Source organism: Phacochoerus africanus, chromosome 11 (genome assembly GCF_016906955.1).
Source record: "Phacochoerus africanus isolate WHEZ1 chromosome 11, ROS_Pafr_v1, whole genome shotgun sequence".
Classification (NCBI taxonomy): Eukaryota; Metazoa; Chordata; class Mammalia; order Artiodactyla; family Suidae; genus Phacochoerus; species Phacochoerus africanus.
The window spans coordinates 21,691,855-21,717,077 of record NC_062554.1 but is presented as its reverse complement, the minus strand read 5'-3'; the positions used below and the strand labels follow the sequence as shown (position 1 = coordinate 21,717,077).

Below are 25,223 nucleotides of genomic sequence, written 5' to 3'. Positions count from 1 at the left end.
ATGAGCACACCTCCTCTCATGAAAACACCAAAATCAAACAATCATCAACAAAATAGACTGAAAACTACCCAAAAAAGATATTCTATACCCGAAGAAGCAACAGTGAGATGGGAGGCGGGGTGCTTTAGCAATATAAACAAATCCTTTACCAGCCAGGTTGGTGATCCCACAAACTAGAAAACTGTATCACAGTGGCTCTCCAACAGGAGTGAAGCTTCCAAATCCCATGTCAGGTTCTCCAGCATGGGGGTCTCACATCAAGAAATGGAATCCCCAAACCGTTTGCCACAGAAACCAACAGGGCTTGATCACAGGAGTTCTACAGGACTGGGAAAAATATGAGACTCCACTCTTGGAGGGGGCACACAAAGATTTCACATGCATGCACAGTGACCCAGGGCAAAGCAGAGACTTCATAAAAATCTAGGCCAGACATACCTGCAGGTCTTGGAGGATCTCCTAGGGAGGCAGTGGTCAGCTGTGGCTGTGGGGGCAGCACACTGGAGACAGAGGCCTTAGGGAATAATTATCAGCATGAGCTCCCCAGAGGCAGCCATTTTGGGAAGATCTGGCCCCACCCAACAGCCTGCAGGCATGAGTACGAAGCCGCCCCAGGTCAGACAACAAACAAGGTGGAAACACAGCCCTACAAAACAATAGACAGGCTGCCTAAAGTTGTCCTAGGAACACAAGCATCTCTAATCACATCCATCAATATCACCCTGCTCACCAGAGGGTCAAGACCCAGCTGTACAATAGTAGCAGGCAATAGTCCTTCCTACCAGGAAGCCAGAACAAGTCCCTGGCCAACTTCACCCATCAGGGGGTAGACAACAGAAGCAACAGAGGGCTACAACCCTGCATCCTGCAAGAGGAGACCACAAACAGAAGAAGCTAGAAAAAATAAAATGGCAGAGAAATATGTTCCAGAAAAAGGAAAAAGACAAAACCCCAGAAGAACAACTAAATGAAGTGGAAATAGGCAACCTACATGAAAAAAAAAAAAACATCAGAGTAGTGATAGTAAAGATGATCCAAGATCTTAGAGGGGAAAATGGAGGTACAGATAGAGAAATTACAAGAACAAAAGAAATAGGATATGGAAAACACAAATACACAAAGATAAATAATAAAAACTACTGAAAAGAAAAATACAGTAGAAGGAATCAATAGCAGAATACATGAGGCAGAAGAATGAAAAAATGAGATGGAAGACAGATTGGTAGAAATCATTGATATAGAACAGAGTAAATAAAAAGGAATGAAAAGAAATGAAGACAGACTGAGAGACCTCTGGGACAACATTACAAGGTTTGAGAAAGAGAAGACAGAGAAAAAGAGCTAGAGAAAATATTTAAAGAGGTAATAGCCAAAAACTTTGCTAAATGAGAAAGGAAAAACTCAAGTCCAGGAAGCACAGTTAGCCCCATTCAGGATAAACTGAAGGAGGAATACACCAAGATACATATTAATCAAACTGATTAAAATTAAAGACAGAGAAAATATTAAAAGCAACAACAGAAAGGCAACAAATGACATAAAAGGGACCCCCCATAAGGTTATGAGCTGATTTTTTGGCAGAGATTCTACAGGTTAGAAGGGAGTGGCATGATATATTTAAAGTGATAAAAGGTAAAAACCTACAGCCAAGAATACTCATCAATGTTCTTGTTCAGTTTTGACAGAGAAGTCAAACTATTGCAAACAAGCAAAAGCTAAGAGAATTCAGCACCACCAAACCTACTTTACTATAAATGCTAAAATGACTTCTCTAGGCAGAAAAGAAAAGGCTACAAGTACAAACAAGAAAATTACAAATGAGGAAGTTCAAGGGAAAGGAAAACATACAGTTAAGGTATGAAGTCATCCACATGCAAGTATGATATCTAAACCAGCAATCATGAAGATAAGAGAGTATGATCACAGGATATTAGAAAGGCATTTGAAATTAAGAGAAAAGCAACTTAAAACAATCTTGTATATATATAGATTGCTATGTCAAAAACCTCATGAAAACCACAAATCAAAAATCTACAATAGATACACACACAAAGAAGAAAAAGCAATCCACAACCCCTAGCCTGGGAACTTCTATAGGCTGCAGGTGTGGCCCTAAAAAAGCAAAAAAAAAAAAAAAAAAGAAGACGAAGAAGAAAGAACAAACGATACGAATCAAACACAACACTAAAGATTGTTACCAAATCACAAAGAAGTACAAAAAAGAAAGATAAAAAGACCTACAAAAACAAATACAAAAAAATTAACAAAATGACAATAAAAATATACATATCAATACCTTTTATGTAAATGGATTAAATGCTCCAACTAAAAGAAAAAGTCTGTCTGAATGGATATAAAAATAAGGGAGTTCCCGTCGTGGCGCAGTGGTTAACGAATCCGACTAGGAACCATGAGGTTGCGGGTTCAGTCCCTGCCCTTGCTCAGTGGGTTAACGATCCAGTGTTGCTGTGAGCTGTGGTGTAGGTTGCAGACGCGGCTCGGATCCTGCGTTGCTGTGGCTCTGGCGTAGGCCGGTGGCTACAGCTCCGATTCAACCCCTGGCCTGGGAACCTCCATATGCCGCGGGAGCGGCCCAAGAAATAGCAACAACAACAACAACAAAAAAGACAAAAAGACAAAAGAGAAAAAAAAAAAAAAAACAAGACTCCTATATATGCTATCTACAAGAGACCCACTTCAGACCTAGGGACACATACAGACTGAAAGTGAAAGGATAGGAAAAGATATTCCATGCAAATGGAAATGAAAGAAAGCTGGAGTAGCAATACTCATATCAGACAAAATATCTATCCTTCTGAAATTCTTCCAAAAAATTCAGAGGAAGAAACACTCCCAAGCTCATTCTATGAGGCCACCATCACCCTGATACCACAATAAAAGAAAATTATAGGCCAATATCACTGATGAACATAGATGCAAAAATCCTCAACAAAATACTAGCAAACCAAATCCAACAATACATTAAAAAGGATCGTGCATCATGATTTTTTTTTTTGTCTTTTTGCCTTTTCTAGGGCCGTTCCTGCGGCACATGGAGATTCCCAGGCTAGGGGTCAAATCAGAGCCATAGCCACCGGCCTACACCACAGCCACAGCAATGCGGGATTCAAGCCACATCTGCAACCTATACCGCAGCTTGCGGCAATGCCAGATCCCCAACACACTGAGCAAGGCCAGTGATCGAACCCACAACCTCATGGTTACTAGTCAGATTCATTAACCACTGAGCCACGACGGGAACTCCCACACATCATGGGTTTTCTCCCAGAGATAAAAGGATTTTTCAAATCTGCAAATCAAGCAGTGTGATATATACCACAATAACAAATTGAACAATAAAAAAAATATGATCATCTCAATCAGAAAAAGCTTTTGATTCAATACCCATTTGTGAGAAAGACAGTCTCTTTGATGAAACTGGAAAACTGGATAGATACATGTCAAAGAAATTAGAACATTCTCCAACACAATACACAAAAATAAACTCAAAATGGATTAAATACCTAAATGTAAGACCATACACTATAAAACTCTTTAACAGGAAACATGAGCAGAAAACTCCTTGACATAAATCTCAGCAATATCTTTTTGGACCCACTCCTAAAGTAATGACAATAAAAACAAAAATAAACAAATTGGACCTAATTAAAATTAAAGGCTTTGGCACAGCAAAGGAAACCATAAACAAAATGAAAAAGACAACTCCAAATGGGGAGACCTCTTTGCAAATGAAGTGACCAAGAAGGGATTAATCTCCAAAATATACAAACAACTCATGCAGCTCCATATAAAAAAAAAAAAAGACAACTCAATCAAAAAAAAAAAAAACACCACAGGCTGAACATTTAAATAGACACAACTCCAAAGACGACATACAGATGGCCAAAAAAGCACATGAAAAGATGCTCAACATTGCTAATTATTAGAGAAATGCAAATCAAAACTAAAATGAGGTATCTCCTCACCTCAGTAACAATGGTCATCATAAAAATGTCTGCAGACAATAAATGCTGGAGCTGTTGTAGAGAAATGGGAACCCTCCTCCACAGTTGGTGGGAATATAAACTGGTGTGACTGCTATGCAAAACAGTATGGAGGTTTCTCAAAAACTAAAAACAGAACTAGCATATTATCCAGCAATCCCACTCCTGGGCATCTATCCAGAGAAACCCATAATTCGAGAAGATACATGCACCCCCAATGTTCATTGCAGCACTATTTACAACAGCCATTACATGGAAGCAACCTAAGTGTCCACTGACAGAGGAATGGATAAAGAAGATGTGGTACATATATACAATGAAATATTACTCAGACATAAAAAGGAATGAAATAATGCCATTTGCAGCAAAATGGATGGACCTAGAAATTAACTTACTAAGTGAAGTAAGTTAGACTGAGAAAGATGAACATGATATAACAGTTATATGTGGAATCTTAAAAATGATACAAACAAACTTATTTACAAAACAGAAACAGCTTCACAGACTTCAAAAACAAACTTATGGTTACCAAAGGGAAAAGTGGGGGGTGGAGTAGAGGTTTAGGATTGGCATATACACACTATTATGTATGGAATGGATGGTCTATGGACCTGCTATATAGCACAGGAAACTCTACTCAGTATTCTCTGATAACCCACGTGGGACAAGAATCTGAAAAAGAATGGATATGTGTATATGTAAAACTGAATCACTCTGTTGTACAGCAGAAATTATCACAACATTGTAAATCAATTATATTTCAATAAAACTTTAAAAAATGAAGAAAAACACACAAAAAGAAAGAAAGTATGTTCCAGATTATGGAGTGAAATGTACAAAAGCCCAGAAACAAGAGAAGAGTTTATTATGTGGCTACAAAAAGTTCCAAACAGCTGGGGCACAGAGTATAATGGATCAGAATAGACAGGCAAATAGAGGGCAGGATGGGTATAGTCTTGAAGGTCAGGACAAGGTACTTAGGGTATAATCTGGTTACCACCTGAATAGTTTTAATAGAAGACCATCAAAATCAGTTTTGTGCTTTAGAAAGACCACTCACTATATATCTACACTGGAAATAAACAAATTTGAGCAGGGCAAGACTGGAGGCAGTCCAATCTGTTAGGAGGCTGTTGCAGTAACTCTAAAACCAGTAAAAAATAAATAAATAAATAAATCACCCTATATCCATATAAGGGAACAGTATACAGCCAGCAAAATTGGTTCAGCATCTCTATATATTTTAAAGGACTGATCAGGAATTCAAAAAGAGATCTAACATCTGAGGCAGATCCAGTCAGTCTACTGGTCACGTCAGTTCTATTTTCCAAATGTGTCCTGAATGCGAACACTTCTCACCATCTCAGCTGCTATCACCGTAATCTAAGCCACCAGTATCTCTTGCCTGGTCAGCTGCATTGGCCACTGACTGATCTCCCTGCTTAACATGCCAGACAGCACTTTTGATTCCATACCCCCACCAACCTATTTCTCACACTCTATGTAATTCTTAAAACTGAAATTGCTTAAAAATGAAAACCTGGACTAAATAATCCTTAATTCTTCTCTTTCCTTAACACCTCATATCAATCCACCAATATATTCTCTTCTGATATATAATTAGAATCCTGCCTTGAACTAAGCCACCATCATCTCTTAGCATCTTATTTCATCACTCCCTAGTTGTCCCACTCTCATTCTAGTCTCCATCCTCAATGTAAAACTTTGGAAGTGAAAATGAGATCCTTCTTTGATTAAAAACATTCCACAGCCCTCTATCATATGGCCCTGTCTAGCTCTATTACCTCGTACATTCCCTGCTTCTCTTCCCCTTACTGTTTCAGCCTTTTATTCCTCAAAGAACACAGTAGGCAATTTGCACTAGCTAATGCCTTGACGCGGCACTAACTCACTTCTTCCAGTTCTCTGTATTTTGAATGTAAAGAAACAAACATGGTCATTAGTAACAAAATCTGGGTCAGGGACCAAGTAACGTAAATCACTTTATTTCATCAAACACTTTATAACTTCATTTAATCCTGTATAAATCTACCAGTTGGATACTATTATCCAACTACCTAGGGAGCGGGTGGAGATAGATATCTAAGCCTAAAGAGATAGGAGGCAAAAGAATTCCCTCATTAGCCAACCTCTCCCCCACAGCTACTAATATTGAGTCTATTGCATTAACTACTTTAACTACTTTAACTACTTTAAATACGGCTACCAGAAGTTCCCGTTGTGGTGCAGTGGAAACGAATCTGACTAGCATCCATGAGAATGTGGGTTTGAACCCTGGCCCTGCTCAGAGGGTCAGGGATCTGGCATGGCCATGAGTTGTGGTATAGGTTGCAGACGTGGTTCTGATCCTGGTGTTGCAATGACTGTGGCGTAGGCCAGCAGCTATAGCTCTGATTCAACCCCTAGCCTGGGAACATCCATATGCCACGGGTATAGCCCTAAAAACCAAAAACAAAAAAACAAAGAAACAAACAAAAAGTGGGTACCAGTCCCCTCATCCACAAAAAGAAGCTCACCAGCTACTGACAGTCCAAATCTTTATCTTTAGTTTCTTCATCTATAGTTGAAATAGCTCCTAGCGCATTGAGTTTTATGATATTAAAGTCTGGTAAAGTATAACATTAGCACATTTCAATAGAGCTCTCTTAGCTACCTGGAGGTCAGAGCTCAATCATGAGGTGCTTCTTCTAATGGAGGAAAAAGACTGAAAAGTAGATGCAATGGTATGAGCAGAATTTAAACTTGCTTTTCTCTGAATTGACCCCCTGTTGCATCCTGAATGCTAAAACAGACTGATACCCTCTTTAAAAACACATGCAGAACTCTGAATCACTACGCTGTGCACTGGAAACTAACATAATGTTGTAAATCAACTATACTTCTAGAGAGAGAGAGAGATGAAATCAGTGGGGAAAGGCACATGCATCAAAATGACTAAGAAGAAATTACAAAGGTTAACTGTCCATTAGTTTTATTCTGGCAGACACTTTTCTTTTTTTGAATTTCAATCAATTGGAGTCTTTGGGTGACAAGAGAAAACAGTCATCAGGAGCAAGACCCTAACGTTACCCCGAAAGGCCAGTTGTTTCCCAGATGCCCACCACCAAAGGACTTGGCCAACTGTGCAATAACACGTGTCACCTGGCTTTCAAGCTCTCTCACTCACTCTGGGTCAGCTCCTTCTGTTTATTCTGGACCCAGGTCTTGGGCAGCACTAGCAGGCATTATTTGAGGGAACAGAAATGCAGCATTTTCTAGGAAATATCCAATCTTATTACTGGTTTGTTTGCCCTAACTTTATGTCTTAACCAGAATGTTTTTAAAAGATGATCCAGCAATGCCGTTCAGGAAATGCGTATTTCCAGTGAAAAGCAATAGAGCAGAGCAAAAAGATCTTAGCGTTAGAAATTCTTGTCTACTTCTAATTTCTGTTATCTGAATGACCCTGGAAAATCTACTTGACCTGTCTACACCTCCGCTTCTTTTTTTCATTTGTTTGTGTTTTTGTTTTTCAGGGCTGCACTTTCTGCATATGGAAGTTCCCAGGCTAGAGGTCTACACCTCCACTCCTTTATCTCCACAGTTGTGGATACAGTATTGATGCACATGACTGATGTATGCAAAAATTATTTTTGAAAGTGCCATACAAATGCAAATTTTCATACTTGACCCATTCAACTCAACAAACACTACAGTAACCAGGCCCTGAGCACTGTGATTTACAAATGAATAGGGCTCCAAATGGCCTTTGTGCCAACTGCCGTCTGAGGTCCACAAGGCATAAAGAAAAATCAAGGAAGGAGCCTGAAAGATGACTGCCAGGAACTCTCCTGGCCAGTACATCAGGGGAGATCTTTGGCTTGCTTCAATTTTCCAAAGTCTTAACCACAAAACCCAGTGGCTGAAGATTACTATGATTTACATTTTGGTATAGTAACTATTCATGAAGCTTCTACCTTGGACCAGACTCTGTGCACAGCATGTATGTATGGCTTTTCTATAACATTTCATTTTCACATCACATTTGCAAGTTAAAGGTCACCATTTAACAGATTATTCAACTGAATTTTAGAGAATTTAAGTGACTTGTTCATGGTACAGAGCTAGGAAGGCATAAAGCAGGAATTTAAACCTAGATCTCTCTTTTCTACTCATCAGAGGAAAAACAGAAAGACGAGACTCAAACTACCACATTTTCATAGCCACAAAAGCTGCTAGTGCTGAACCCTGATAGTGGTTTGGGGGGCTGAGTTGCAATACCTGGCTTAGGCTCAAGGTCAAGTACGGCCTCAAAAGCAACCACTGCCCAGTGAATTTTCTGGAAATTGAATCAGTGAGGTAACTCTGCCTCTATTTAGGGAGTTAAAAGGAGGAACGTAGAGATGGACTGACCTGGGAACTAGAAATTTCAAATTCTCCTTCCCCTAAATATTCCATTTCTATAATACAGCATGCAGGGTGCCTGACAGAGATACAGGCATACCTCAGAGATACTGCAAATTCTGCTCCAGAACTACCACAATAAAACAAATACTGCAATAAAGCAAATCACACAAATTTTTAGGTTTCCCAGTGCACTATTCCAGTAAAATTATGTTCACACTGTACTGTAGTCTCTAAGTGTAAAATAACATTTTGTCTAAACAAAAAAGATGTATATACCTTAATTTAAAAATTTGGTATTGCTAAAACATGGTAAACATCATCTGATCCTTCAGTGAGTCATAGGAATGGCAGCTGATGTCACTGATGACCCTCACCATAACAAATACAAAAATTATGAAAAAGTGAAATGTTCTGAGGATTACCAGATGTGACACAGAGACACAAAGTGAGCAAATGCTGTTGGGACAATGGCACCTATAGACTTGCTCAACACAGGGTTTACAACAGACTTTCATTTTTGTGAAAAACATAATATCTGCAAAGAGCAATAAAACAAGGTGTGCTTGTATAGAGAAAGTGATAGGGAGTTTGGAAGAGCCAGATTAATTTTAGGATCTGAAACCATAGAGGGCTTCATGAATGGATAGGATTAGGAGCTTTTAAAAATGGATAGGATCAGGAGTTCCCATCATGGCTCAGTGGGTTAAGAACCTGACTAGTATCCATGAGAATGTGGGTTTGATCCCTGTCCGCACTCACTGGGTTAAGGATCCAGCATTACTGTGAGCTGTGGTGTAGGCTGCAGACAGGGCTCGGATCCCACCTTGCTATGACTGTGGCATAGGTCATCAGCTGCAGCTCCAATTCCACCCCTAGCCTGGGAATTTCCATGTGCTGCAGGTGTGGCCCTAAAAAGAAAAGGAAAAAAATTTGAAAAATAAAAACAGGTAAGATTAGTGTTAGGAGGAAAAGAAAACAGAAGGGATAGTGTTAAGTTGGAGGGGATAGTTCTTTAATTCGCTCAACAAATATTTATTGAGGACCTACTATGTGCCAGATATTGTGCTAGGAACTGTTCTAGATTATGGTAAGGAAAATAACAGTGTGGGAAAGGAGATGGGGAGTGGCTGGGGAGGAGCGAGCGGGAGAGTGGAATAGAGATGAGAGTTAGACAGGATGTCAGAGAAGATCTCACAGAGTGGATGACACTTGAGCGAAGACCTGAATTCTGAATTGGGAAGGGAACGGCTCTACATATCTCTGAGGCCAATATTCCAGGTAGAAGGGGCAGCAAGTACAAGGGTCCAGAGGCACATGCACACCTGGAATGCTTGAGAATCTGGGAGGAGGTAAATGGAGCTAGAAAGGATTTAGTTATATCTATTTCTATTAAAATATAGTTGCTGTACAACATTATCTTAGTTTCAGGGGTACCACATAGTTTACATACATCAGGAAATGGTCTCCATCATCCAGCCCCATACAGAGTTATTACAACATTACTGGCCATATCCCTTATGCTGTGCGTTATATCCTCAAGGCTTATTCACTTTATAACTGGAGGTTTGTACCTCTGAATCCTCTGCACCTTTGTTGCCCAACCCCCCCACCAAAGCCCTCCCCTCTGGCAACCATCCATTTGTTCTCTGTATGTATGAATCTGTTTTTGTTTTCTTTTGCATATTTGTTTTTATTTGGTTTTTTTATTTTTTGTATTTTTTTTCAGGACCGCACCCATGGCATATGGAGGTTTCCAGGCTAGGGTTGAATTAGAGCTGTAGCCACTGGTCTACACCACAGCCACAGCAACACAGGATCTGAACCACGTCTGTGACCTACACCACAGCTCACAGCAAAGCCAGATCCTTAACCCACTGAGAGAGGCCAGGGATCAGACCTGCATCCTTCTGGATAACAGATCCATTTCCACTAAGCCACAATGGGAACTCTAGCTTACTTGTTTTTAGATTCCACATGTAAGTAGCTTCATATGGCACTTGTCTTTCTAACTTATTTCACTTAGCATGATACCCTTTAGATCCATCCATGCTGTTGCAAATGATTTCTTTGATTATTCCCATGGCTGAGGAATATTCTACTGTGTGTATGTGTATATATATATACACACACAAGGTATATACCACACCTCTTTATCCATTTATCTTCTGATGGACATTTAGGTTGCTTCAATATCTTAGCTATTATAAATAATGCTGTAATGAACATTGGGGTGCAGTATATCTTGCCAAGTTACTATTTTTGTTTTCTTTGGGCAAATACTGAGAAGTAAAACTGCTGAATGAATAGTAGTTTTATTTTTACTTTTTTGAGGAACATTGATACAATCTTCCATTACTGACTTAGCACCAAGAAGAATGGAGTTTCCAGTAGTATGAGGTGAAACGTGCAAGTATGAATAGAGTCTAGGTAAAGTAAATTGTTAGATTTGGTTGGAAAGTAGCCTAGGGCCAGTACCTAGTCCTGCGATGGAAATAAGATTCTTCATCTTATATTTATGTCAGGATGAACCATGCCGGTTTCTCTAGGAGTCTCTATGCCTCTACAGTTTGAAAGTCATAAAGAATCACGCCATCTTTAGCAAGTTCCTATTTATCTCTCTTAAAAAACACTTCTCCCTCAATGGCATACCCTGCCTTTACTTCAACTGTTACTTTCACCTTATACCCATGCTCTTCCTATATGTTTCTGTTCTCTCCATTCCTTAACCACTAGGACTGGTAGGACATTCTACCTCTTAAACAATTCTGTCCAAAACCATGGCCTCTACCCTCAGCAAGACCATTTTCACCTGTCATTGGGCTGGTGGCATTACCTCTTAATAAGTCTTCATGACTCCACTCCTATGGCCCTTTATTTCGTTTTTTTTTTTTTTTTTTGTCTTTGCTATTTCTTTTTTTTGTCATATGGAGGTTCCCAGGCTAGGGGTGGAATCGGAGCTGTAGCCACTGGCCTACGCCAGAGCCACAGCAACATGGGATCCGAGCCGCGTCTGCAACCTACACCACAGCTCACGGCAACGCCGGATCCTTAACCCACTGAGCAAGGGCAGGGACCGAACCCGCAACCTCATGGTTCCTAGTCGGATTCGTTAACCACTGCGCCACGACGGGAACTCCCCTATGGTCCTTTAAATCTTTCTCTAGTATAGCCAGACTGATATTTCCCGAATAGAAATCTGATCATGTTCCCTCCAATTTTACACACTACAAAGGATCCCAGCATCTGTGATAAAGGACAGTGATCTCCCCCTGGTTTACATTTAAGTAATCTTGCCTTCTTTTCTTCTACTACTTCACTTCTTCCCATTCTCCTACCTCCTACTCCAGGTTTCCAACATTGCAACCTGCTCAAAACTCCCCAAACACAGCAGCTCTATCTCATCTGTGAACCTTCAAACAAGCCTCCATGCACTCTTCATCCAGCCATACTCAGCCAAAATGCTCAGCTTCAGTGAGTTTCTGGGCCTACTGTCCCTCCCTGTTCAGTCCTGCCCTAGCACTTAGCCTGCTCATCTGCCCTCTAGACTCTAAGTAAACAAGAGCAACTATCATGTCTATCTTATTCCACATGATGCCCCTCAACATTCATCAAGTTCTGAGCAGCCAGAAGTAACAGGCACTCATTCCACATTTGTTTAACCAATAACTCATACCAAATGTTAGTTCTTTAATGAAATGTTACTAAGAACCCTTCATTGGAAGGGATCTCTCCCTCTTGGGGCCTCCAAAGATTTTTAACTCCACATCTCTTACAAATTTGTCTACTTCTATCTTTCACTGAAGTTACACAATTTATCTCTAGTATTGAGCAAATTTCTTTTCCTTTTTTTTTTTTTTTTTTTTTTTTTTTTTTTTAGGCCACACCTGTGGCATATGGAAGTTTCCAGGTGAGGGCTTGAATCAGAGTTGCAGCTGCCATCCTACATCACAACCACAGCAACACCAGATCCAAGCCACATCTGAGACCTACACCATAGCTCATGGCAATGCCAGATCCTTAACCCACTGAGCAAGGCCCGGGATCAAACCCACATCCTCATGAATACTAGTTGGTTTCTTAACTCACTGAGCCACAAGGGGAACTCTGAGCAAGCTTCTTCTTGAATGCAGAATCCATGTTCAGTTCATCTTTGTATTTTTCCCTTGATCACTATACACAAGAGCTTATGTATACTCAGACACAAATAAATCTTTCTTTAATGAATGAATGAGTGAATGAATGGGACTTAAATATTATTATATTTCAGCATTTCCAAATTGGTCACTTTATAGAATGCATATGCTTTGTTGGAAGTGGTGGGTGATAAATCCAAATAGGTAAGTTGAGGCAAGATAGTAGGAAATCTAGTTTGATCAGCTAAGAAGACAGTAATTTGGAAAGTGAAGATCTGTTGAAGATTTCCAAACCAAGGTGGTATATTATCACAGCTACATACTTGGGAGATTAATTTGTTCTTAAGATAAATTTTGTGGTAAAGAAATAGAGTGCTATCCTGCATCCATCCCCCGAGTTTGGTAATAAAGGGAGTGAATCTTGGTACTGGAGGGGATTCGGGGCTTTCTTCGGGGCTTTGGAGCAAAAGCCTGGAAATGGAAGGCAATTGTTAGGCATTCTACATTGGCCCCTGTATCTTTGGTTCTAACTCTGATAAAGTGCTCCAGGGCATTAGGCATTCTACATTGGCCCCTGTATCTTTGGTTCTAACTCTGATAAAGTGCTCCAGGGCATTCCCTAATTATTCACAATTCATGGATTTAGTTATGGCAGAATTAAATCTCAAGGCTGATCCCTGATTTGTTTTCCAATAGGTTCTCTGACTCTGAGAACACATCATGTTCAAGACTCCAAAATGGGATTTGTGATCAACGCAATCTATTCCATGGCCTATGGGCTCCACAACATGCAGATGTCCCTCTGTCCAGGCTACGCGGGCCTCTGTGATGCAATGAAGCCAATTGACGGACGGAAGCTTTTGGACTCCCTGATGAAAACCAATTTTACTGGGGTTTCTGGAGACATGATCCTATTTGATGAGAATGGAGATTCTCCGGGAAGGTATTATTACAGTTCTCCTCTAGCCAGTAGAGCCTAGTCAAGCCATCTCTTGATCCTGAGGAGCCTATTTCTCTCTTATCTAGGCTTCCTGGCCATGTACGGCTAGCTCTGACATCATAAAGTGAGTAAACACAGAGAGAAAAGCCCCATTCCCTGTGGCCAGGGAAAAGTATTAATGCTGATGTCCAAAAGGTACTCTTAGAATCATCACATCTCCAAAGCATAAACTTAGAAACAGGAGCCTCACATTATCACAGGTCATTAACATTACCAGCCCGATGGTTTCTCTGTACACATCTGCCACGTTACTCCGTGTATTCTGATCTCTTCCGGGGTATTAGAACTATTCTGAATCAAGAACCATTCCTGGTAATCCAGAAATAGGGCTGAGGTGCTGTTATATTGTTTGTTGCACCTATAGTTAAGTTACAAGCCCTATTTTATTTTAGTATCCTCTAGCTAGAACATTTTCTCCTTTCTTAAGGACTAAGTTGCTTTTTTTTCTGACATTTTACCTTTCATTATTTATAAGGAGGAGCCTGAGAAATATGAACTTACTCACTCAATAATTATAGGTCAGCCTCCAGGGAGGTCATTAAGTACCTAGAACTTACCAGCATTCACATCTATTTCAGACTCTAAATTCTTAAGTGACTCTTCACATGAGACTTTTAATCCATGAGGGATAATGTCATTGAAATGCTATTCTGAGTTGTAACAGTGCTGGGTCTTCAGCCTGCCTGGCATTAGAACAGTGTCATTTGGTGCCCACTGTAAAACCTCAGGTATTTTTCCAGCAGCTCCTCATGCTCCCTGTGCTTGGAAAGGGTATGTTTATATTCTGTTTGCAGCTGATCCTGCCAAGAGAAGGTCCCATGAGTCCCTCCACAACTCACATGCTATGTGCCCACTCATTGCACCAGCCACCTTGGTCTAGCTCATCTCCATACTCCTGATGTGAGCTGGAGCTTGTCCCTGATGCAGCTGTTACTGTCTCACAAGCCCAACGTTTGAGTGACAGCTAGTTCCAAGTCATGCAGCCAAGAAGAAAGCTGAATATTTTCTCTATCCTAGAGAGCTGAAGAGCATTGCTCCAAGCCGGCTGTTTGCCAAAATAAGACTCTTCTATACAGTTTTCTACTTTCTGGCTATTCAGCATATTCATGGCGGTGGGGGCAGGAATACAAGCATTGCCTCAGAGCCAAAGAGAACTTTACATTTGTTGTAAGCCTTCCTAGGGCAGGTCAATGAATGAACTGGGTCTTAGGGTCAGGCCAAGACCGAGGGATTCATTAGTCCTGTGTGCACCCCTACAGCACCGACATCACCTTGGGATTTGCTCACAGACTCTGCTGACTGCAGTTCCTTCAGTTCAAAAGGTTTTCTTGTCACGTAACCAAGTCAGGTCCACAAACCAGCTAGAGGAGAAACGGCTCAGACAGCTCAGCACTCTGTTCTAGTGGGAAACCCTACGAGATCAGAACATCACTCTCATTCACGATCCTCCAAATATGCTGGAATGGGGTACATTTAGGACACTGGTTCTTAACCATTTTTAAAACACAAATCTCTTTAAGACCTTAATAAAACTGGTATTATCTCAAGGACAGTATACATAAAATTTTACAAATCATTTCTAGGAATTTACAGTTGTTTAGAGACTTTTCATGCTTTACTAAGACTGGGTACCCTCCCCCATTAATAAATGCTAAGAACTGGCCTCTGAGGGCATGAGTCAAACTCAGGAAAAGGTGGCTTGCAACTCTTTGGTTTTTTTCAATTAATCCAGTTAGAGTTACAAATAATTATAACTAATATTGATTGAGTGTTGTGTTCTAGGCCAAACACTTAGCTAAATCCTCTACATTTTAATCCTATGAAGTAATATTATCTCTCTTTTCTAGCTGAAGGCTCACAAACTGAGGCATACAAAGGTTAAATGACTTGCCCAAAGGTAGTCTAATACATGATAGTCAAGATTCTAATTCAATGTCCTCAGCTTCAACTCCTACCCATGTACAACAGCCTGCCAATTACAATATCAAGATCAAAAAGCCACTATTCCCCAAGAAACATATGTGTAGATACTGTGTTTTTACTTCTCTGGAGTAAACTTGCAGCTTACCTAGATCAGGACACTCCTAATTGGGCAGTGAACCAGAGAAAATGGGGTGGTTTGGAGTGCCCCCAAAATGCCAGAGTTACAAGAGGAAGATTTGAAACAGAGGAAGTAGGGGGGGCAACTTACTCTTGCACACATATCTGTGGATTGTTAGAGCGTCAACACGTCACTGTTTTTGAACCTCAAATCTAACTGACTCCTATCAGTCCACAATTCTTTAATGAAATCCTTGGTGCTAAGATGTTATAGAACTCTAAAATTTTGACTTTACAAAAGGCTATACAGTCATATAATGCCTTCAGCCTACTGCAGAGCAGCTCCCTAATCCACGCGTTAATATTTCTGCAGCAAAGCATATGAATATTCACACAAAGTACAATAGACTGTAAATCGTCCTCATGACCATGCAGATCAAGTTCTGTCACGGATACGTTCAGAGGAGTCATGTTTTGCTGCCAAGCGAGTTATGACAAAACTTACAGTTTTCAGTGCTTTAAGGATTTCAGAATTATAGACAAGAAATCTATAGATGAGAAATGGTCCTTTTCTGTTTACCACCATGGGGATAGATCACAGGTTGGCAGCCTATGGTCTACCAAATCAGGTATGCTCTCTGTTTTTGTAAATAAGGTTTTATTGAAACACAGTCACATTCATTTATCTAGATACTGTCTATGACTATTTCACACTACACTGACAGTGCTGAGTAGTTCCAACACAGACCATTTCCCAAAGCCAAAAATATTTACTGGCTATCCCTTTACAGCAAGAATTTTCTGATAGAGAGTCCATTGAGAACTAAGGTTAAAGAGGCCTTGGTGCTACCAGGGACTGACCATAATTGGGCTAAAGAAATATAATCATGTCAGAAAATATTACCATTAGAAGGCAAGAAAATTTAGTTAGAAAAATAAGATAAGTGACAGTTACAAACTCTTAAAATAAAATCAGGAGTTCCTGTTGTGGCTCAGTGGGTTATGAACCCGACTAGCATCTATGCGGATGTGGGTTCAATCCCTGGCCTCGCTCAGTGGGTTAAGGCTCCAGCATTTCCATGAGCTGTGCTGTAGGTTGCAGACGTGGTTCAGATCTGGCGTTGCTATGGCCATGGCATAGGCTCCGAATGGACCCCTAGCCTAGGAACTTCCATATGCTGCAGGTGCAGCCCTAAAAAGAAAAATAAACAAATAAAATATAAGTAAGAGTATTTTTCAAACACTCACTTACTCTCCCTTTTGATGAGAATAATATCTATATTCTATCTCTGAAAACTAAAAGAATTCATATCAGGGAGTTCCCGTCGTGGTGCAGTGGTTAACGAATCCAACTAGGAACCATGAGGTTTCGGGTTCGGTCCCTGCCCTTGCTCAGTGGGTTAATGATCCGGCGTTGCTGTGAGTTGTGGTGTAGGTTGCAGACGCGGCTCGGATCCCGCGTTGCTGTGGCTCTGGCGTAGGCCGGTGGCTACAGCTCCGATTCAACCCCTAGCCTGGGAACCTCCATATGCCGCGGGAGCAGCCCAAGAAATAGCAACATCAACAACAACAAAAAAGAAAAAAAAAAAAAAGAATTCATATCAACTGGCAAGAGAAGGGAGGATGGGTCTTCTTTCATTGAGAATTACTCTTAGCTATTTCTTTTTTTTTGTTTAATGTACTGCTACCAAAGATTTTTACAAAAATGTTATCATTTCATAGCTACAACCATGAGTGATACTATCTCTGTGGTTGTCTGCTAGGCAAGAAATAATTACCAGAAATTTAAAGGCTAATTCCAGAGGGAGGATTTAGTGTCTCTAATAAATTTAAAGTAGTTGATGACTTTGAACCAAAATGAAGGTTTAACTTTTCTTGAAATCACTTCCCTGTCAAATACGACATTTCTATTCTACAGAGTTATCATATTTATTTTTCACAAACCGGATCCCTTGACTTTTTACTTTTTTCCAATATAAAACAGATTTCTGCAATGGTTAGGCAGTGGAAGTTCATCTCTTAGCTCTATCAAGTATATCTGAAGCAGTCTAATAGAAAAGAATGAACAGAAGACCTCAAGTCTAAAGGCTGAGTTTAGACTTGCACACTCTCCAATCTGGTATCATGCATTCAGTTCACTTGCTGTAAAATTAACAGACTAGACCTCATCACGGATAACAATTGGTAGAAATGGGTTGGTGGCTCATTTGGGGGTGAGCAATGAAACCCTCTTGATGTCTCTTCAAATCAGTAGCAGCAAAGAAAAAAAATTCCTGACATTGACATTTCATTTTTTCTCCCAGACTGGAACGTCCAAAGGTTATCTGCTCACAGGCAGTCTCACCTTTTAAAGCCTTAGAAGGTCATGTAGCCAATGTGAAGTAGCCAAAGCCAAAATATATGAGTTCTTTTCACCTCAGTGCTCTATGTTCTAATAGCTCAACTCAATGCTTGCTTAGTAGCCACTGGATAACTGTGACAGAGCAGAAAGATGTAGGACTCAGTTCCGTATCCTATAGATTGGTACTTTTGATTTAGAAGTGGAATTAGACAGTTACTTAAAATTGTTACTGACTGCAAATAAAACACTACATGATAGTCCTTAAACCACTGAAGAGTTAACCAAACTTAATAATTAATATTTTGACAAAGACACGTGATTGGGAGTGAAAACAGGATGGTATCAATTTACAATTTAGGTCCAAACAGATAGATTTAAGATTTTTCTTAGCATTTCTGTATTGAGCATTGGTCTGCGTGTGGTAATCTGGTCACTTGAACCCAAAAGCTAGAAAGTTTTCCATACACATCAATTTTCAGTTAGCTAAATACACTGAACATGGAGGTCGAAGGAGGCAGTTATAAGAGACCATCTACCAATCCGATAAGCCCTAGGAAGCCAAAGCATAGTGTACAATGTGCAGACCTAAGACACACCTACGAGTATGTCTGCAGGAACTGATAGTAATGGTATTGCTCATCCAATATCCTCAGATTTGAAAATTATTGCAGAAATGCTTCTCTGGAAATACAAATAAAATCTTGTAAATAATTACATTAACTTTCCCTCCTATATCTCTCACCATACTCAAAATAAAAATAATAGATATAAAGGTTGAAAACTCACCAGGTCCTAGTAACTTCCAGCATTTTGACATTCCGTGAGGTTCTTTGGAAGTTATCTATTTTCAGAATTATTTTAAACATCATGCTTGAAGTATTTTTAAACAGTGAGTTCAGCCATTGATAAAGGGTAAAATAAGAAAGATAAAATCAGGTCCTACCCAAATTGCCTCTACATTCCCTAAAGCTGAAGACAAAATTAAGATTAACCAAATTTCTCGCTTGGTTAGCAAAGGAAAATTTATAATTTTATTTGAGTGGAGATGAAAATCTTGCTCTTTTTTTAAAAAGCCTAAGAGTAGAACCTGTTTAAGCTTCTAGAAGTTATTTCAAAACTGTCTTTCATCATGCTGAGGTCAAATCACCTTCTCACATAGGATTATTTTCTACTTCAGGCATAAGCTTGAAAGTAAAAAAAAAAAAAAAAAGTCTCTGAAGAGAAAGTGAAAGAGACAGTGTTTTTGTTATTCTAAGTGGACTATCATGGAAAATTCCAGTGTCACTAATATGACAATAAGTAAATTCTAGAGGACTGGAATCTATTGCTTTTTTGTAGCTGAATATATATATATATATATATATATATTTAGATGAATAATTATTATATTTTGTTCCTAAGGTATGAAATAATGAATTTCAAGGAAATGGGAAAAGATTATTTTGATTATATCAATGTTGGAAGCTGGGACAATGGAGAATTAAAAATGGATGATGATGAAGTATGGTCCAAGAAAAGCCACATTATCAGATCCGTGTGCAGTGAACCATGTGAGAAAGGCCAGATAAAGGTAAAATGGAGTCTGTGTTTCTTTAATTTTTGCTGTAAATTCAAAAGTATTATCATTTACTGTTTTTGAAAAGTTTAGATACCTGTTTTGCCTTTTCCACTGAAAGCTTCTAATGTCAGAAAATTTTTTTTTAGGGCTGCACCTGTAGCATATGGAAGTTCCCAGGCTAGGGATTGAATCGGAGCTACAGCTGCTGGTCTACTCCACAGCCACAGCAGCACGGAATCTGAGCCACGTCTGCACTTGTACCACTCACAGCAATGCTGGGTCCCCTACCCACTGAGCAAGGCCAGGGATAGAAGAACCTGCATCCTAATGGATACTAGTCAGATTCATTTCCACTGCGCCACAATGGGAACGCCCAGAAAATTTTTAAAAAGTATTTTCTCATTAATATGATAAGTAGCAAACCCCACAAAAGTATTAGTAGTTGGAGTAGCTGAACCAACTAATGACTCGTACTTACACCCTTTCTACTCATTTAAGCCTTTAAAGACATGCTTCCTGGGAATAAACAGTTCACAATTGGAAATCACATCAATTTCTAATTAACTTAAATATCTATCAAAATCCTACTAATGTAATAGTTCACATCAATGTGGGCAAAAATAAGTAAGACACATTTACTGTCAGAAGATTTATAGTTTAGATGAGGAAAAATACCATGGCCACAGATAAGCAATACCATGTAAAATGTGATGACTTCATTAAGAAAAAAAAAAAGAAGAGCTAAATAAATTCATACAAAAGAAGGGAGAGAATGCTTCTGAATAAAATGTCAGATTTTTGACCATTAAAAAATGGATATGATTTCAGAGAGAGATGTAGGGAAATGATCATTTAGTAGAGGGAATAATAACAGGAAAGGTACAGGAGTGGTTGGTTGAAGACTATCCTGGAATAACAGTGAAAAATCTAGGAGACATTGCTCTAAATGGTTACTGTGAAAGAGAAAGTTGAAATGATAGATTGATACCATATTTTTGGAGAGTTCTGTATGCCATTCTATAGAGACTGACATTATTAACCAGGAGTCTCAGAATAATTCTGACCAAGATGTTGCCATAAGCTGAAATGTAGTAGGTGAAGATTCATGAGTAGAGTTATGAAATTTGAATAAAGAAAGAAGAGACGGGTTAGACGGACACTGTGACCGTGCTGATGAGGGCTCTGAATTATGGAAGAAACAGTGATGATGGAAAGTGGGCAGGACAGGTATTTGAGAGAAACATTACAGAGGTAGCCTCCATCAGCCCTGGCTACAAAGTCTAAAATTTTTACTGCCTGGTCCTTTGCAGAAAAAGGCTGCTGATTCAATATTCAGTGACAGTCTGCATCTTGGCCAATCGTTCCGCAATTCAGTTCCCGGGAAATTCTTTTTAGTTTCACTTATTTAGAATACCGATTGTTTGTAATTTTCATTTCTTCACGCAGAAAGAGTAGCCTGTATTAATTACCACATGGGAGGCTGTCTTCACAGCAATACATTTTCAACCTATAACTTCAAAATGATGAATGTATGTTTCAAGAGAGTTCTTTATATAATATATACTTTTCTGCCCCCCTTCTACTGGGAATAATTTACCCAATAGAAGAATTTGACTCCCTATTATATTTTTAATACTAATTAATTTGTAATAATGTTTATATAGTCTTTTTTAGTCCCAAATTCTATTTCCCTAACCAGATCTTATTTTTGCTCCATTAAACATACAGTTGACTACATTTTCTTAATACGGTTTAAGATGGTCACTGCACAACTTCATTAATGATATCAGCACCTCATGGCTTCGTTCAGATTTGTTAACTTAGTGTCCATGAAAAGACAGTCTGGCAAAGGTTCAAATATGTTACTTATTGTTCTTCATAAAGAAAGCACCACTGCTTCCAAGGTGTTCAAAAAGAATGGAAATTAGTCTGAAAGAGAAGTGTCACCACCTCTTGTATTCAAAATGAGTGTGAAACAGAACATATATAACAAATGGAAAAAAAAGAAAACTAGTTCTGAATGATCAGAAAAAGTAAGTTGTCACTATTGATTCAAAAAAGAAGACTGTAATATTGGAATTAATCTTCAAAAAGGGCATGAGCTTATTCTGGTTAAAAAACAAAACAAACAAACAAACAAAACCTGAAATTTACAAAGCGATTGTGAATTGAATCATAGAAAGCACATTTCTAAGAGAAAAAAAAATGCAACTGCTTTCATTTGCCAGACTAAGAAAGAATCCTTAAGCATTTGAAATGTGCCTCCTTGTGTTTCACAATCTAGTAATTGTCCAATGATAGTTTTACCAAGTGTGATTGAAATAACCCTGAAAATGAAATTCATGTCTCTATCTGGATAGTTATGTGTATATTACTAAGAAAACAGTTAATATTTTTAAAGTGTTCTACAGTTTACAAATTGTTGTTATATTTTATTTAATCTTCAGGAAACTATAAAGGCAGGTATTATTTAAAAAGCATTGGAGTTCCCATCAAGGTGCAGTGGTTAACGAATCCGACTAGGAACCATGAGGTTGCGGGTTCGGTCCCTGCCCTTGCTCAGTGGGTTAACAATCCGGCGTTGCCGTGAGTTGTGGTGTAGGTTGCAGACGCGGCTCGGATCCCGCGTTGCTGTGGCTCTGGCGTAGGCCGGTGGCTACAGCTCCGATTCAACCCCTAGCCTGGGAACCTCCATATGCCGCAGGAGTGGCCCAAGAAATGGCAAAAAGACAAAAATAAATAAATAAATAAATAAAATAAAAAATAAAAAATAAAAAGCATTACTCTGGGTTTGAAGAAACAGGATCAGATAAGAGACTGCTCAAGGCTACACAATTATTTAGTGGCTATAAGGAAGACTAGAACCCCAGTGCCTCTTGATTCTCAATCCAGTATTATTTCTTCTATATCTTTCAAAATATCATGAACTCTACACAGACCAGTAAGGCTCAATATTTAGGAGCATGGCCTCAAAGTCTAAAAGGCATTTTTTGATCCCTCATTTACCCACGTGTTATGTGAACTCACTAAGCCCTAGTTTTCTTCCCTTAAAAAATGAATAAAGTAAAACCAGCTACTTTATGCAGAGCTGTTCCAATGACTCCATATGGCATGTACTCTATCACCAGTAAAGAGTCAATATTACTATGAAGAATACTTTAGATAGATGAAGCACGTCTAATTAGCAATCCTGCCTCATTTATCTGCTTATTTTAAGGAAAGGATTTTCAGGCCCTTTTGTCATCATTCTCTACTTGTATCGTTGCAGTGTCGAGGTAAGCACAAGGGACAGGACAAAACATAAGAAAGGGGTACCAGCTTACAACTGTATTTGGCTATAGATATCTAGACATTATTACCAAAGGTCATTAACAGAGTCAGCATCTAAGACAAAGAATATAAAGTGTAATCACTGCTGCATCTGGTTATTGCTGGTTATTAATCACAGTTTTAATTATTTATAGGCATGTTTAATGAATGCTGTCTCTATTCCACAGAGATTATTCATGCACCAGAGGTAGGGAAAAAAATGAGATGTTCATTTCTAAAGAATAACATCTGGGACTCTTTCAACTGTTAGATTATTTCAATCATAGTCCATTGCCTTAAAAAAAATCAAAAAGATGAAAAGGTATAAAATAGTCTCAGTGACCTCATTCCCCTTCATCCCAAGCAAATAAAAACTATTAGAATAGGAAGGAGTGGGCTAAATTATTGAACCAGATTTTTAGCAGAAACAGTCCAAGAGGTGATCTCCAGAAAAAAACTTCATCTTCTGCCTTTCAATTCAAAACAAAATTCCTAATTACTTTTTAACAGTATGAATGGATTTTTGAACCTTAGTACATATACAAGTTGTTTTTTTGTTTTTGTTTTTTTTTTTTTGCTAGCAATTATTTAACTAGTGGAAGAAAGCCAAGGTAAATCTAGAGAACAGAAGTTCTTCATCTGAGGCAAAGAGAGGCACAAACTCTAGGGAAAATACAGTTTTTTACACAGACATGGAAATATATGTGTATTTATATAGGAGCATGAACACAGGCACTTAATTAAACACAGGTATCTAAAGCTAATTATCCAGAGACTTGCAGTTAATTTCATTTTTGACCTTGCCACCAGCCAATTTTTGGATACTGGACTGGTTGCTTAAACTCAGCCTGTTTCTTTAATTACAAAATAAGAATATGCATATTTATACTACCTATCCAAAAACATTTGAGATAATTTATGTGAATGCCCTTTCCGCTTTGTAAAGCAGTACATCTGAATAAAGGATTGCTGGATTTTTATCTATGCGAAAAAATAACCAAACCTTTAAATATTTGCCTCAGGTGATCCGGAAGGGAGAAGTCAGCTGTTGTTGGACCTGCACTCCTTGTAAAGAGAATGAGTATGTCTTTGATGAGTACACCTGCAAGGCGTGCCAGCTGGGGTCCTGGCCCACGGATGACCTTACAGGTACATGACATCACGATGGCAGCAAAGGTGCATCCTCCAAAATCAACTCAAAAAAGGCACAGATATGGGAGAAGGGGTCAGATCTCCAAGCATTTCCCATCCTGGTAGAACTGTTTATGCAACAAAGAATTCCCTTAGCAACAGAAGTCTCCCCAGCAACTACCTGGGCTACTCATGAAAATCTTTAGATCTCAGCCTATATTCCCACTCTTAACCCCAGACTAGATCAGAATCCCTAGGCTTTCCACTGGGCATTTTTAACCCATCTTTAGGATATTCCCCAAAGTTCCCGAGCAGGGCCTCAGTTAACTGTGACTTGAGGTGGAGAGAAAGAAGGACTAGCCAGGAAGACCCTAAAATATGTCATGACATGCCCAAGAACAAAAAGGTAGCACAGAATTAGGTAGAAGTTGCTCTAAAACTCTATTTCTCTTAGTGCTTTGTCTTAACATAAACCAGAAACCTTCAAATAATGAGTTTTTAAATGATGTCAATAGGAGGCAAGGCTCATCTCTGCTTGGTTTTGGGGGGTTTTGTCTTTTTTTGTTGTTTCTGTGACTTTTTGGTTTAGGAGTTTTTCCCTCCAAAAATGTTGAGTAATTAATTATGTCATTGTATTCGCAAGATGCTATTTCATAGCTATTTTGAATCTTTACAATATGACACAGAATATCTTCCACCTTTCCTTCCAATTTTCCAGTAAACATTTATTAAATGCATGTTATATGCCTATTTCCCTACCACTAAAATAAAGATATAGAAATAAAGATATGCCCTCTATCTTCAAGAAGTTAATGAAGGAGGCAAAAAGTAAAAATGTGATTATACTATAATAAAAGGACAGGCGGGAAAATAGAACAGGGCATTCCAGGCAGAGGGCCACCATGCAGTACGTCAGGTCATCCAGTATCTTACAATCAAGATGGATTTAGCACAAACTCCTAGAGGCTAGACAGAAGATTCTATCATTGGTGTTCGTCTCCATCCCTCACAGGACTAGAGATTATTCATGGTAGCCGTATTAGCTTATTCCAAAAGACGGGGTCTAAAAATCCTGTGATTCTGGGTTGAGACTAGCTCATATTAAGGTTTTGTTTTCAGTGACTGGTATTTATGCTGAAGACTTTTTTTTCTTAAAAACTACTTAAAAATCTGATTTAATAAAACATCCAAGTGCGCTGTGATAGCATTTGAGTGCTATTTTCACCATTAGGTGATAAGCCTTCTGACACTCTCATTCATCCTGGTGTCCCCCGTCAGCTCAGTGCTGAACACAAAGTCT

General features: G+C 39.1%; 1 protein-coding gene across 1 annotated transcript in view; it reads left to right on the top strand.

Moving 5' to 3' along the window:
* Positions 1-25,223, top strand: part of GRM5 (glutamate metabotropic receptor 5) — a 519,570-nt gene that overhangs the window by 418,485 nt on the left and 75,862 nt on the right. Inside the window, exons 5-7 of the mRNA XM_047753813.1 lie at positions 13,241-13,487; positions 19,327-19,495; positions 23,815-23,941. Of these exons, the coding sequence (XP_047609769.1) occupies positions 13,241-13,487; positions 19,327-19,495; positions 23,815-23,941 (543 nt within the window). The remainder of the gene's footprint in view (positions 1-13,240; positions 13,488-19,326; positions 19,496-23,814; positions 23,942-25,223) is intronic.